This window comes from Procambarus clarkii, chromosome 86 (genome assembly GCF_040958095.1).
Source record: "Procambarus clarkii isolate CNS0578487 chromosome 86, FALCON_Pclarkii_2.0, whole genome shotgun sequence".
NCBI lineage: Eukaryota > Metazoa > Arthropoda > Malacostraca > Decapoda > Cambaridae > Procambarus > Procambarus clarkii.
Window position 1 is genome coordinate 22,331,096 of NC_091235.1, and position 12,082 is coordinate 22,343,177.

General features: G+C 43.8%; 1 protein-coding gene across 1 annotated transcript; it reads right to left on the reverse strand.

The window, feature by feature from the left end:
* Window positions 1-5,253: 5,253 nt before the first annotated feature.
* Window positions 5,254-12,082, reverse strand: LOC138358820 (flagellar attachment zone protein 1-like). The gene is made up of 3 exons (XM_069316997.1): window positions 12,047-12,082; window positions 9,911-10,579; window positions 5,254-5,430 (listed from the first exon to the last, which is right to left on the reverse strand). The coding sequence occupies exons 1-3, from the start codon at window positions 12,080-12,082 to the stop codon at window positions 5,254-5,256; spliced, it is 882 nt and encodes a 293-aa protein (XP_069173098.1).

Consider the following 12,082-nt stretch of genomic DNA (forward strand, 5'->3'; position numbering starts at 1 on the left):
TGTATCTAAGAGCTCTTATTTTTTGGGCCCTATCGGAAACTACACACTGATCACTCCAAAATTAAAAAGTAATCTGATTACAATAGTTACCCATAAACCCTCCGAAAGCTTTGATGATGTGGTGTTTCCCTCTAGACGTCATGGATTATTTGTTGATTAACTATGTGTGAAATTTTATAATGATATTATGATAATGTAAAAAGGAGTGGGAGATGGAATTATCAGGGGAAAGCGCCAAACCATTACGACTATATAGCACTGAAGAGGTGGGAGAGGGAAAGGGTAGAGAAAGAAATATGTGGAGAGAGAGGTATGGACGATGGGGCATGAAGAGGGGAAACAGTGGGAGTAGAGAGGGGATATGGGAAGTGGGGGAGGATATAATAGGGGAGAGAAGGAGAGCGGCGATAGTCAGATTACTATAATTACTGATGAATTAATAAGACTTCTAGCACCAGTTTTTCTCATCAATATTAACATATGTGAAGATATGTTACAAAAGCAATATTCTGAACATACCATAACGTAGAGATGAACTATAATAAATAGCATTTCTCTTTTAAATACATTTCTCCTCTAATCCTTGTCAAATATTTACCTATTTACTGCTTTACTGAAAATGAAATAAAATACAAATATTAAATGAACATCTCATCACGTCCAGTTTGGCGTCCAAGCGGTCAATAATTCTCAGGGATAATTAGTATTTATGAAGCTCCAAGTGATGACCCGGATCCTCTCAGCTTAGTGATGATCTTGAACTTGGCTTCTGAGCGGCTCGCGTCCCACCATACGACACTATACTTGACCTCACAAGTTCACCGTCTCCATATCATTTTCACGCTCCACCTTGACCTTGAGGTGCTTCCGGGGCTTAGCGTCCCCGCGGCCCGGTCGTCGACCAGGCCTCCTGGTTGCCGGACTGATCAACCAGGCTGTTGGACGCGGTTGCTCGCAGCCTGACGTATGAGTCACAACCTGGTTATCACTTGGCGTGAAAATTTTAACTGTGCAACTGAAGGAGTTGACATGGAGGTCGGCACGTATAAACTAATGGCTATTTAGCGGTGATAGAAAAGGGCCCAAAGTGCAGGTGATGAGTCAAAATAACGTGGCTGAAGTAGTTTGACCAGACCACACACTAGAAGGTGAAGGGACGACGACGTTTCGGTTCGTCCTTGGACCATTCTCAAGCCGATTGTGGGCCCAAAGTGTCCTTTTGGGCCCTTTTGTGCACACTCGTGTAGGTATTTCTATATGTAGAGTGATGAAGCTCGCTCACTGGTTCTCGGTTCACACTTGTTCTCTGGGAAACCACCAGCCACGCTCAGCCTGCGCAGGTTAAAGTGGCAGCAAATTGCATTTATTTTTGGTTCCCAATTAAAGCGGAGCTTCTTTGACCTTTACATCCTGACGCAGATCACAATCGGGCATGAAGGCCACAACTTCGCAAGGCAGCAGCGAGCAGGCACGCTGAACAGGCAGCCAGGCCACTCCCATCCCTGCTAAATATGGGTGTGCGCGAGATGTTGCCATGGCGACCACAGGGAGGGGGTGGGGGAGGGGGCATAGCGTCTCTAACTGCCTTATGCCTCCACAGCATCCTCACCGATATACGCATACTGCTGTATTCTGAAAGAGTGAAGCCTTAAAAAACACTTTAACTATATATATATATATATATATATATATATATATATATATATATATATATATATATATATATATTATAGATGATCCATGAACCATGTTCTTCTCAAGTCGGCAGATAAAGAAAGCAAGGCCATTCGTTATGTCTTGCGTCTGAAAAATAATCCTTTCATTGGCACGTCTGCCAGGGTAGACTAAACCAATACATTACTTAAATTAACGGTGGAAATTCAGTCAGCACTATCAAAGGCCAACGGGTGAATGACGAGGAAGACAGCGAGGGAGTCCTGCCTCGTGTGTGTGTGTACAAGATGGTCCGGCTCTTGCAGAATGCGAAGGTGGGTATTGGAGCCTTTACAGGCGTCCCGAGCCCTCGTGAGCTGACTCGCGCCGAAAGCTAAGTGCAAATCGATGGAGTTGTCCATTCTAAGTGAGAGAAAGTGATTTACCCCGAAGTGTTCAGTAGAGAGATATATTAATGGAGAGATATATTGTGAATAGTGAGAGAGTACAGGTCCACTACGGGCTCACAATAATATTAAAGGAGAGATATATTGTGAATAGTGAGAGAGTACAGGTCCACTACGGGCTCACAATAATATTAAAGGAGAGATATATTGTGAATAGTGAGAGAGTACAGGTCCACTACGGGCTCACAATAATATTAAAGGAGAGATATATTGTGAATAGTGAGAGAGTACAGGTCCACTACGGGCTCACAATAATATTAAAGGAGAGATATATTGTGAATAGTGAGAGAGTACAGGTCCACTACGGGCTCACAATAATATTAATGGAGAGATATATTGTGAATAGTGAGAGAGTACAGGTCCACTACGGGCTCACAATAATATTAAAGGAGAGATATATTGTGAATAGTGAGAGAGTACAGGTCCACTACGGGCTCACAATAATATTAATGGAGAGATATATTGTGAATAGTGAGAGAGTACAGGTCCACTACGGGCTCACAATAATATTAAAGGAGAGATATATTGTGAATAGTGAGAGAGTACAGGTCCACTACGGGCTCACAATAATATTAAAGGAGAGATATATTGTGAATAGTGAGAGAGTACAAGTCCTCTATGGGCTCACCATAGCCCGTGCTGCTTGCAACTTTTTGTTCCAGGTAGCGAATTTTTAACAACATTGTGAATAGTGTACGGGCTCACCATAGCCCGTGCTACTTGGAACTATTTGTTCCAGGTAGCGAATCTACAACAACAGCAACATTGTGAATAGTGGAGGGAATACTGTAATATAGAATAGCTTTTGTTAAACTGCAGATGAGAAATGATTAAAAAAAAAGTAATTTTTGTTTCACATACATTTATCTTCAGATAAAGAGTAAGATTCTAATGAAAATATATCCATATAAATGGAAATGTCTATCCGAAGTTAGAGGCAAGGCGTATGGTGATGGGGGGGGGTAGCTTTACCCAGTTTTTCCCAGTAATTGCTATTGGGTACATGCCCAACATGGGTGGGTTGGGATTACCATAAAAGAAGAGTATCCTATGTCACAGTGACACGATGGATCCTGGAATATCATATTAAATGGACCCACAATTATTACAGTTTCTTTTTTGTAATGTTTTAAAAATTTTACAGTCTACAAAATTGCCAACACAGTTCTATCATACTTTGCCTGTAATTAACTGCAATATGCACATCTACAATGTATTTGATTTGTTCATCTGCAATGAATTTTATTTGTTCATTTCTTATAATGATTCCCTTGGAGGGTGGAGAGACAGATAGACAGACCTGGCACCGTCCGGTACCCCTTGTTATATATATATATATATATATATATATATATATATATATATATATATATATATATATATATATATATATATATATATATCAAAATGACTGACGCAAGGACACTCTGTTTCTCTCTCTCTCTCTCTCTCTCTCTCTCTCTCTCTCTCTCTCTCTCTCTCTCTCTCTCTCTCTCTCTCTCTCTCTCTCTCTCTCTCTCTCTCTGAAACAAAATAAATGCAAATTCATTCAAAATATGGACGTGATTATGCAGCAGAATCATTATTATAATTAATTTTTTATGGCACCGGGCTCTTGTATCTTTAAATAATTCCTCTACATATCCGACTATATATTCACTCAACTAACTTGCAACTTATCCAGGGCCGAGGTTCATGGGACTAGTGTTACATCCAGCACCAGGCTCCTGCCTCAACACATCCAGCACCAGGCTCCTGCCTCAACACATCCAACACCAGGCTCCTGCCTCAACACATCCAGCACCAGGCTCCTGCCTCAACACATCCAGCACCAGGCTCCTGTCTCAACACATCCAGGACCAGGCTCCTGTCTCAACACATCCAGGACCAGGCTCCTGTCTCAACACATCCAGGACCAGGCTCCTGTCTCAACACATCCAGCACCAGGCTCCTGTCTCAACACATCCAGGACCAGGCTCCTGTCTCAACACATCCAGCACCAGGCTCCTGCCTCAACACATCCAGGACCAGGCTCCTGCCTCAACACATCCAACACCAGGCTCCTGCCTCAACACATCCAGCACCAGGCTCCTGCCTCAACACATCCAGGACCAGGCTCCTGCCTCAACACATCCAGGACCAGGCTCCTGCCTCAACACATCCAACACCAGGCTCCTGCCTCAACACATCCAACACCAGGCTCCTGTCTCAACACATCCAGGACCAGGCTCCTGCCTCAACACATCCAACACCAGGCTCCTGTCTCAACACATCCAGGACCAGGCTCCTGCCTCAACACATCCAGCACCAGGCTCCTGCCTCAACACATCCAGCACCAGGCTCCTGCCTCAACACATCCAGCACCAGGCTCCTGCCTCAACACATCCAACACCAGGCTCCTGCCTCAACACATCCAACACCAGGCTCCTGTCTCAACACATCCAGGACCAGGCTCCTGCCTCAACACATCCAGCACCAGGCTCCTGTCTCAACACATCCAGGACCAGGCTCCTGCCTCAACACATCCAGCACCAGGCTCCTGCCTCAACACATCCAGCACCAGGCTCCTGCCTCAACACATCCAACACCAGGCTCCTGCCTCAACACATCCAGCACCAGGCTCCTGCCTCAACACATCCAGCACCAGGCTCCTGTCTCAACACATCCAGCACCAGGCTCCTGTCTCAACACATCCAGCACCAGGCTCCTGCCTCAACACATCCAACACCAGGCTCCTGTCTCAACACATCCAGCACCAGGCTCCTGCCTCAACACATCCAACACCAGGCTCCTGCCTCAACACATAACTCACTGTATCTCTGACTGTTAACCCAACAGTCGTAAGGGTAATTCGGAGATAATAGTACATTCAATGAATGTTAAGTTGTATGTGTATTGCATTCTAATCTACGACCCTTCTCAGTGAAGGGGGAGGGGGAAGAGATGGGTAAGAGTTAGTGCCTTGATAGAAGGGACATTGATGGTTTCTATGGAAAGATATATATATATATATATATATATATATATATATATATATATATATATATATATATATATATATATATATATATATGTGTTGAGCCTTTTGTGTTGAAAGGCATTTTCATGATGTTATTAAGATCCAGTATGGGAACTACTCGTGTCGGATCACTTCTGCTAGTGATATCAAACTTAACTGTGCCTGAGCCATGGAAAATCTTTTAAGTATGAAGCCTTGAATCTCTTTATGCTCTACTCGGCTTGAGGGCTTGTCTGGCGGTACACAGTGATCAGTGTTCTGCTGTCGCTTGGTCTTGTTTCCAGAATCGACCTGGAAGAGGGATTCGATTGATAACAGATTCGATATTTAATTTATTCGTACTTACAGTGGAAAGTGGCAGCAAATAGTATAATAAAAAGTTAGCAAATAAAGATAAATCACGGTTTAAGTAAAGTCTTGTTGCGTTAAGCAATCTATTTACACTAATCAGTTTTACATGGAAACGAACTTCATTTAAGGGACGAGAAGCACATACTTGCGATTGGGTGCCGTGAGACGGTTAGCGGAGGCGATGACCGGTTTCACTATGGTCTGGCCACTTGCCCTCTTGCAACTGCGACTGCAACAAATTATGTAGTTTAACACTCCTATTCCTATCCCCACCTAGTGTGTCTTAACACGAATCTTCATGTTAACACCTATTCTCACTCTTCCACAGCTTATCTTCTGAACCATTACTGTTGTAATCCTGACGGCAGGTGACATCCTTGCTGGTTGATACTCTTAACTTGGCCTTCACTTCTCAGTCCGTTCTAATATATGTGGCCTTAAGTAAGAGATAACCTGAGGTCTCACGAGCAATGTGTCTACACCGATGGCTCCGTCCAGTTCTCAACAGCAGCAGCATGTACGCAGACGAGGAGTCACAATAACGTGGCTGAAATATGTTGACCAAACCACACACTAGAAAGTGAAGGGACGACAACTTTTCGGTCCGTCCTGGACCATTTTCAAGTCGATTGTGATAGTGGCCACAATCGACTTGAGAATTGTCCAGGACGGACCAAAACGTCGTCGTCCCTTCACTTTCTAGTGTGTGGTCTGGTCAAGAGCAGTAGCATGTACGTTTATAAAATAATATTTGTAATGAGATCTTGTCTGGCTAAATAGCTGTCTGAACTCTACAATTACCGCACTAGCTGCATTACAGTTAGCTACTAGTATGCTAAAACACACAGAAGGAGGAATAATATTTTGTGATTGAAAGTCTGCTCTTCACGCATTTGAAAACTTCTACAAAACCCTCATAATAGTAATTATAAATAACTTGGTCGATACACAGAATAAAGGGTTTAAAATCTCTTTTTGTATGGATACCATTTCACATAAATATATCCCACCATAAAGACACGGACATTGCAGCCAAATTAGCATATAACAAGAATGAAGTTGAGTGAGACCTAGGTATCCCCTATCCCAGTTATTAAGACAATATTGCTGCAAACATTGCTCCAAACTCCAAACATTAAGGACTGAGAGGAAATAGATCACAAATTCTCAAATGACTGAATGCATTACTGTAAAAAGTTATGATTCGTTAGGTCATAAATCTATGTATATGTACACAGAAATCACAATAGCGTGATATATATCAAATGAACATTCCGTTTGTAGGTTCGAACCTTCAACACGGAATTTGTGGATTTGTTCTATGTATATGTGCAGCGCAAGACGCCCACCAGACAGTGCGACACACTTACCTGTGGCAGGTGGCTACAAGGGACGAATCTCCCAACCCAGAAGATTCCACTTGTAAACTCTGAACAAGAACTCGGTCATGATCTTACACACTACATTCTTAGCATTTCATAGCTCTTGACACAATGTGTGACCCATCATATAGGACCCGTCGACCAGGAGGCCTGGTCGACGACCGGGCCGCGAGGACGCTAAGCCCCGAAATCATCTCAAGGTAACCTCAAGATAATCGTGGGCAAGTACATAAATGCAGATGTACTTAAATATGATAATAAAGCGTGAGGCTCACGCTTAAGCATAAGAATGTCTATCTCGTGAGAGGCTGAGATCTTGTTCTCCTTCCTGGTCCTGAGAGAACCAGAATGATTAATCCCTGTCTCTACTGGACAGAAAAGCGCCACTCATAGGTAGTGAGACATAGCACCTCACATGGTGAGGGATGGGGCAAGCGCAGGTGAGGGACAGCCGATGCGACCCCAAGTCACGCCAGAAGCATCACCATCTCACGAGCATTCTTACTGGACATGTAAATAAAGGACAGAACACGACTTTTACTCTGATGACAACAAGAGCCGCAGGTTGATAGGATTGCCGTCCTCAGAGATAACATTCTGATGGAGGTGTTCATAGCGAAACTTCACGAGGGAAATCACTCCACCTGTCCTCTTACAAAGACCGTCGCATTTCGATCGTATGCGTTACATAAGGCCAAACATTGTCGTACTAGAAAATGGAAGCGGCTGGCGAAAGTGACGTACTGTCCCGTTTTCTGTTTTGGGTCCTCTGGTAGGTTAGAAGAGGAAACTTTAAATTGGCCGTATCTTTGACGTTGAGAAACCTTTAAGAGGACGGGCTGGATCACTAAAGTAAAAATAAGTCGAATATATTACAACCAAAAATCGAGGAGGACATCAGTCTCCATAATAAAATAAGTTATTCAGTACCTTGAGAAACTGGACCAGCAGTGACCTACCCTCATTATCTCCGCCTTCCTCACAAAATGCTTCCCCCCCCCTCTCTCTCTTCACCCTCTAACAACCCACAACTTTACCTGTTTCTGATTCAGTTTTCGGAGAAAGTTGATTGTTGACCAGACCACACACTAGAAGGTGAAGGGACGACGACGTTTCAGTCCGTCCTGGACCATTCTCAAGTCGATTGTGATTCTTTGGAGAAAGGAATATCACAAGAAGCTGTAGTAGAACTGAGTGTCAGAAAAGTACCCGGTATATTATTTAGCACTTCTTGATTAGTGATCATCAACATATAAGATATACTTTAAATAAAAAAAAAGTAGTAGCAGTTGATTGATTGACAGTTGAAAGGCGGGCCGAAAGAGCAGAGCTCAACCCCCGCAAGCACAACTAGGGGAATACTTTTGATACTGAATGGCATACTTAAGGGGGTGTGGGGTTAAAATACATAGAGAGAGAAGGGAGAGGGAGGGAGGGAAGTAGAGAAGGAGAGGTAGGGAGGGAAGGAGAAAGAGAGAGAGAGAAGGGGAGAGGGAGGGAGGGGCGGTTGGGAGGGGGAGAGAGGGAGGGGCGGTAGGGAGAGAGAGGGAGGGACATAGAAGGAGGGAGGGAGGGAGGGAGGGACAGAGAGGGAGGGAGGGACAGAGAGGGAGGGAGGAAGGGACAGAGAGGGAGGGAGGGAGGGAGGGAGAGAGAGAGGGAGGGAGGGAGAGGGAGGGAGAGAGGGAGAGAGAGAGAGAGATTCAGAGCGGGCTGTCTTTGCTTCTCCGCGTATATATATATATATATATATATATATATATATATATATATATATATATATATATATATATATATATACATATATATATATACACACTGAGAGCTAACTTTAGTACTTAATTATGTTTGGAACAAAATTATATTTGGTGGTTGGTCACTAAGTTATTGTAGCGGCCATAAAGTAACCCTCCCGAGGTTGATAACTCTCTCTCTGAATAGAGTAAACTTCTATATTTATCATTGTTTGCAGTTTTGTTTAAAGATTAATGACCACAGTGCACCAAGTAAGCAAACTGCTTCATTTTGTCATCGTTGATGACTTTATGTAAGAGTTAATCCATCAGAATATTTCTAAACAAATACTGTTGCCAAAGACATTTGAGTACAGCACAAGCATGTTTTCAAATAAACATTAAAATAAATTTGTTATGACAATGGCATATTTGAGCTTAACGTGTGTGTGTGTGAGTGAGTGTGTGTGTGTGTGTGTGTGTGTGTGTGTGTGTGTGTGTGTGTGTGTGTGTGTGTGTGTGTGTGTGTGTGTGTGTGTGTGCGTGCTAGACTTCAAGGTCTGGAACTACAGAGATCAATTTATGTCTTAAAAACTCCACACCTTGTTGTCTGTAACACAACTTCCAGTCGAGTGACAAGTCCTCAGTCGAAATATATTTAACCATCATCGGTACGTTCTGTATCACGCCGGGACGCATTTGTATGCGGGCCAAGACAGAGGTGAAAAAAAGAAGAAGAATGGTTCATATGTGACTTGAAATCAAATTTGGCTTTCACGTTGGAAGTCCGTAAGCAGCTATTCTGTTGATATCGTCTCCCTTAACTGGTGAGTCCATATTCAGCCAGATAACAGGGGTAACTGGTGAAATAACAAACACGTATAACAGATGTCGGTAAATATGAGTTGACTGGCATTTTCAACAGTCATTAGGGGCGCCTGACATATGGGTGAACAGCGCTTCGGATTCATAGTCCTGACGTTCCGGGTTCGATCCCCGGTGCAGGCGGAGACAAATGGGCAAAATTTTTCTTTCACCCTGATGCCCCTGTTACCTAGTAATAAATAGGCACCTGGGAGTAAGACAGCTGCTACGGGCTGCTCTTGGGGGGAAGGGGATGGGGGGTGGAGGCCTGGTCGAGGACCGGGCCGCGGGAACACTAAGCCCCGAAATCATCTCAAGATAACCTCAGATTACTAGTAGTCATGTTTACAGTCCGTCTCTGAGAGCAGTGATTGATGGAGTATTTGTGACAATATAAACACACATTAAAAGCTGTGTTAAGGTACGAATAAGGTAACTGACGTTAACTGCGGCCTTGAGGTTAACTGCGGCCTTGACGTTAACTGCGGCCTTGAGGTTAACTGCGGCCTTGAGGTTTACTGCGGCCTTGAGGTTAACTGCGGCCTTGAGGTTAACTGCGGCCTTGAGGTTAACTGCGGCCTTGAGGTTAACTGCGGCCTTGAGGTTAACTGCGGCCTTGACGTTAACTGCGGCCTTGAGGTTAACTGCGGCCTTGAGGTTAACTGCGGCCTTGAGGTTAACTGCGGCCTTGAGGTTTACTGCGGCCTTGAGGTTAACTGCGGCCTTGAGGTTAACTGCGGCCTTGACGTTAACTGCGGCCTTGAGGTTTACTGCGGCCTTGAGGTTTACTGCGGCCTTGAGGTTTACTGCGGCCTTGAGGTTAACTGCGGCCTTGAGGTTAACTGCGGCCTTGACGTTAACTGCGGCCTTGACGTTAACTGCGGCCTTGAGGTTTACTGCGGCCTTGAGGTTTACTGCGGCCTTGAGGTTAACTGCGGCCTTGAGGTGAACTGCAGCCTTGAGGTGAACTGCGGCCTTGAGGTGAACTGCGGCCTTGAGGTGAACTGCGGCCTTGAGGTGAACTGCGGCCTTGAGGTTAACTGCGGCCTTGACGTTAACTGCGGCCTTGAGAAGAAAGCGACAAATACAATCATCTGAAACGTTCTGAGACTGATAGGTATTTAGTACGTGCTTACATAAGGGTGAATGTGTGCACATGCCACGCACGTGTACACATATGCGCATACGTGTCTATGTACATGTGCACATACGTACATGTGTCTGTATGTACAACTCTTCTTATTAAAGAGTACATGTACAACTTTTCATGTACAACTCTTCTTATTTAAGACGGACAATAAGTGTGATTATTTGCGTGTGCGACTGAGAATAGTATACATGCTTGTCTGTGTGTACGTGCCGGTTCTAGTGTGTGTATTTTCTGATACAGACATGTATACATACTGGTGCTGATGTGAGTATGAATGTGGACAAATACACATGGAAAAATGTTGAAAATGAAGCAAGAATATAAACAAGTATAAATTCTCTTCATATTTAACCAAGCCATCGTCCTGTTGTGGTAGTACTTGTAGTGACAATGAGGAGGCGAGGATTCACAATAACGGGGCTGAAGTATGTTGACCAGACAACACTAGAAGGTGAAGGGGACGACGACGTTTCGGTCCGTCCTGGACCATTCTCAAGTCGATTGTCTTGACCATTCTCAAGTCGTCACAATCGACTTGAGAATGGTCCAGGACGGACCGAAACGTCGTCGTCGTCCCTTCACCTTCTAGTGTGTGGTCTGGTCAACTTAACAATGAGGACCATAGTATATATACCGACGTACAACGAATTTAGAAAGTAGAAATGTGAACTATTGGGTTGGACAAACCGTAAAACTATTTTTTATTTTACTAAGGAACTGCAAAGTCTCAAGGCCTCCTGGTTAAAGACGGACAAGAATGTTCATTTGAAGTCAGTCAAACTAACATGATAGAATATTTATATCAGCCATCAGAAAAGACTGGGGAGATAAAAGTCTGATAGACAACCTTCACAACTCGTTTCAAGTTTTGTGTCGAAATTGTCAGCAGACGTTGTAAAATGTGATGATGTCCACCACACCTCTATCTCTCCTCATTCGAAAGTGTATCCACGTATCCAAGACCAAGTGTGTTGTGAACAATGGGAGTGCTCTCTGGTCAGGTGGACCTCTGGCAAAGCACCTTGCTTCAAAAGCTCAGTATGCTACTTACGGAAATAAACTTGCAGCATAATACTCAATGAACTAGTCTGAAAGCTATTCATTTAGTACAAGTGTACTGTAGTACTGATTTGGTTGTGGTCTCAACGCCTGCCGACCTCTGTTAGGTTATTAAGACAACACAATAACTTACTGGCTAACCAGCTATGAAGACCTAGACTATACTGATGTCTACATTTTAACATGCGCTAGAGACAAAATAGTGCTGCCATGAAGTTGATTAATCACACCTTACAACAATATCTGCCTCGGGCAGACGATACCAGGTTACCTTTCCTGCTGAGACAATTTATACGTTAATTACCAGACAACATGAATCAGCCAATGGAACAAGTACACGGTCTCAGTGGTCAAGTGAATATCCTAACCGTGAAAGCTGATTCTTTAATGACAATGAACCGCAT

Coding starts and splice junctions, on each gene's coding strand:
- LOC138358820 (XM_069316997.1), bottom strand. CDS start 12,082: ATGCGGTTCATTGTCATTAAAGAATCAGCTTTCACG. Junction 10,580..12,046: donor TTAAAGAATCAGCTTTCACG/GTTAGGATATTC, acceptor AATACCTATCAG/TCTCAGAACGTTTCAGATGA. Junction 5,431..9,910: donor ACCTCAAGGCCGCAGTTAAC/GTCAGTTACCTT, acceptor TCCCTCTTCCAG/GTCGATTCTGGAAACAAGAC.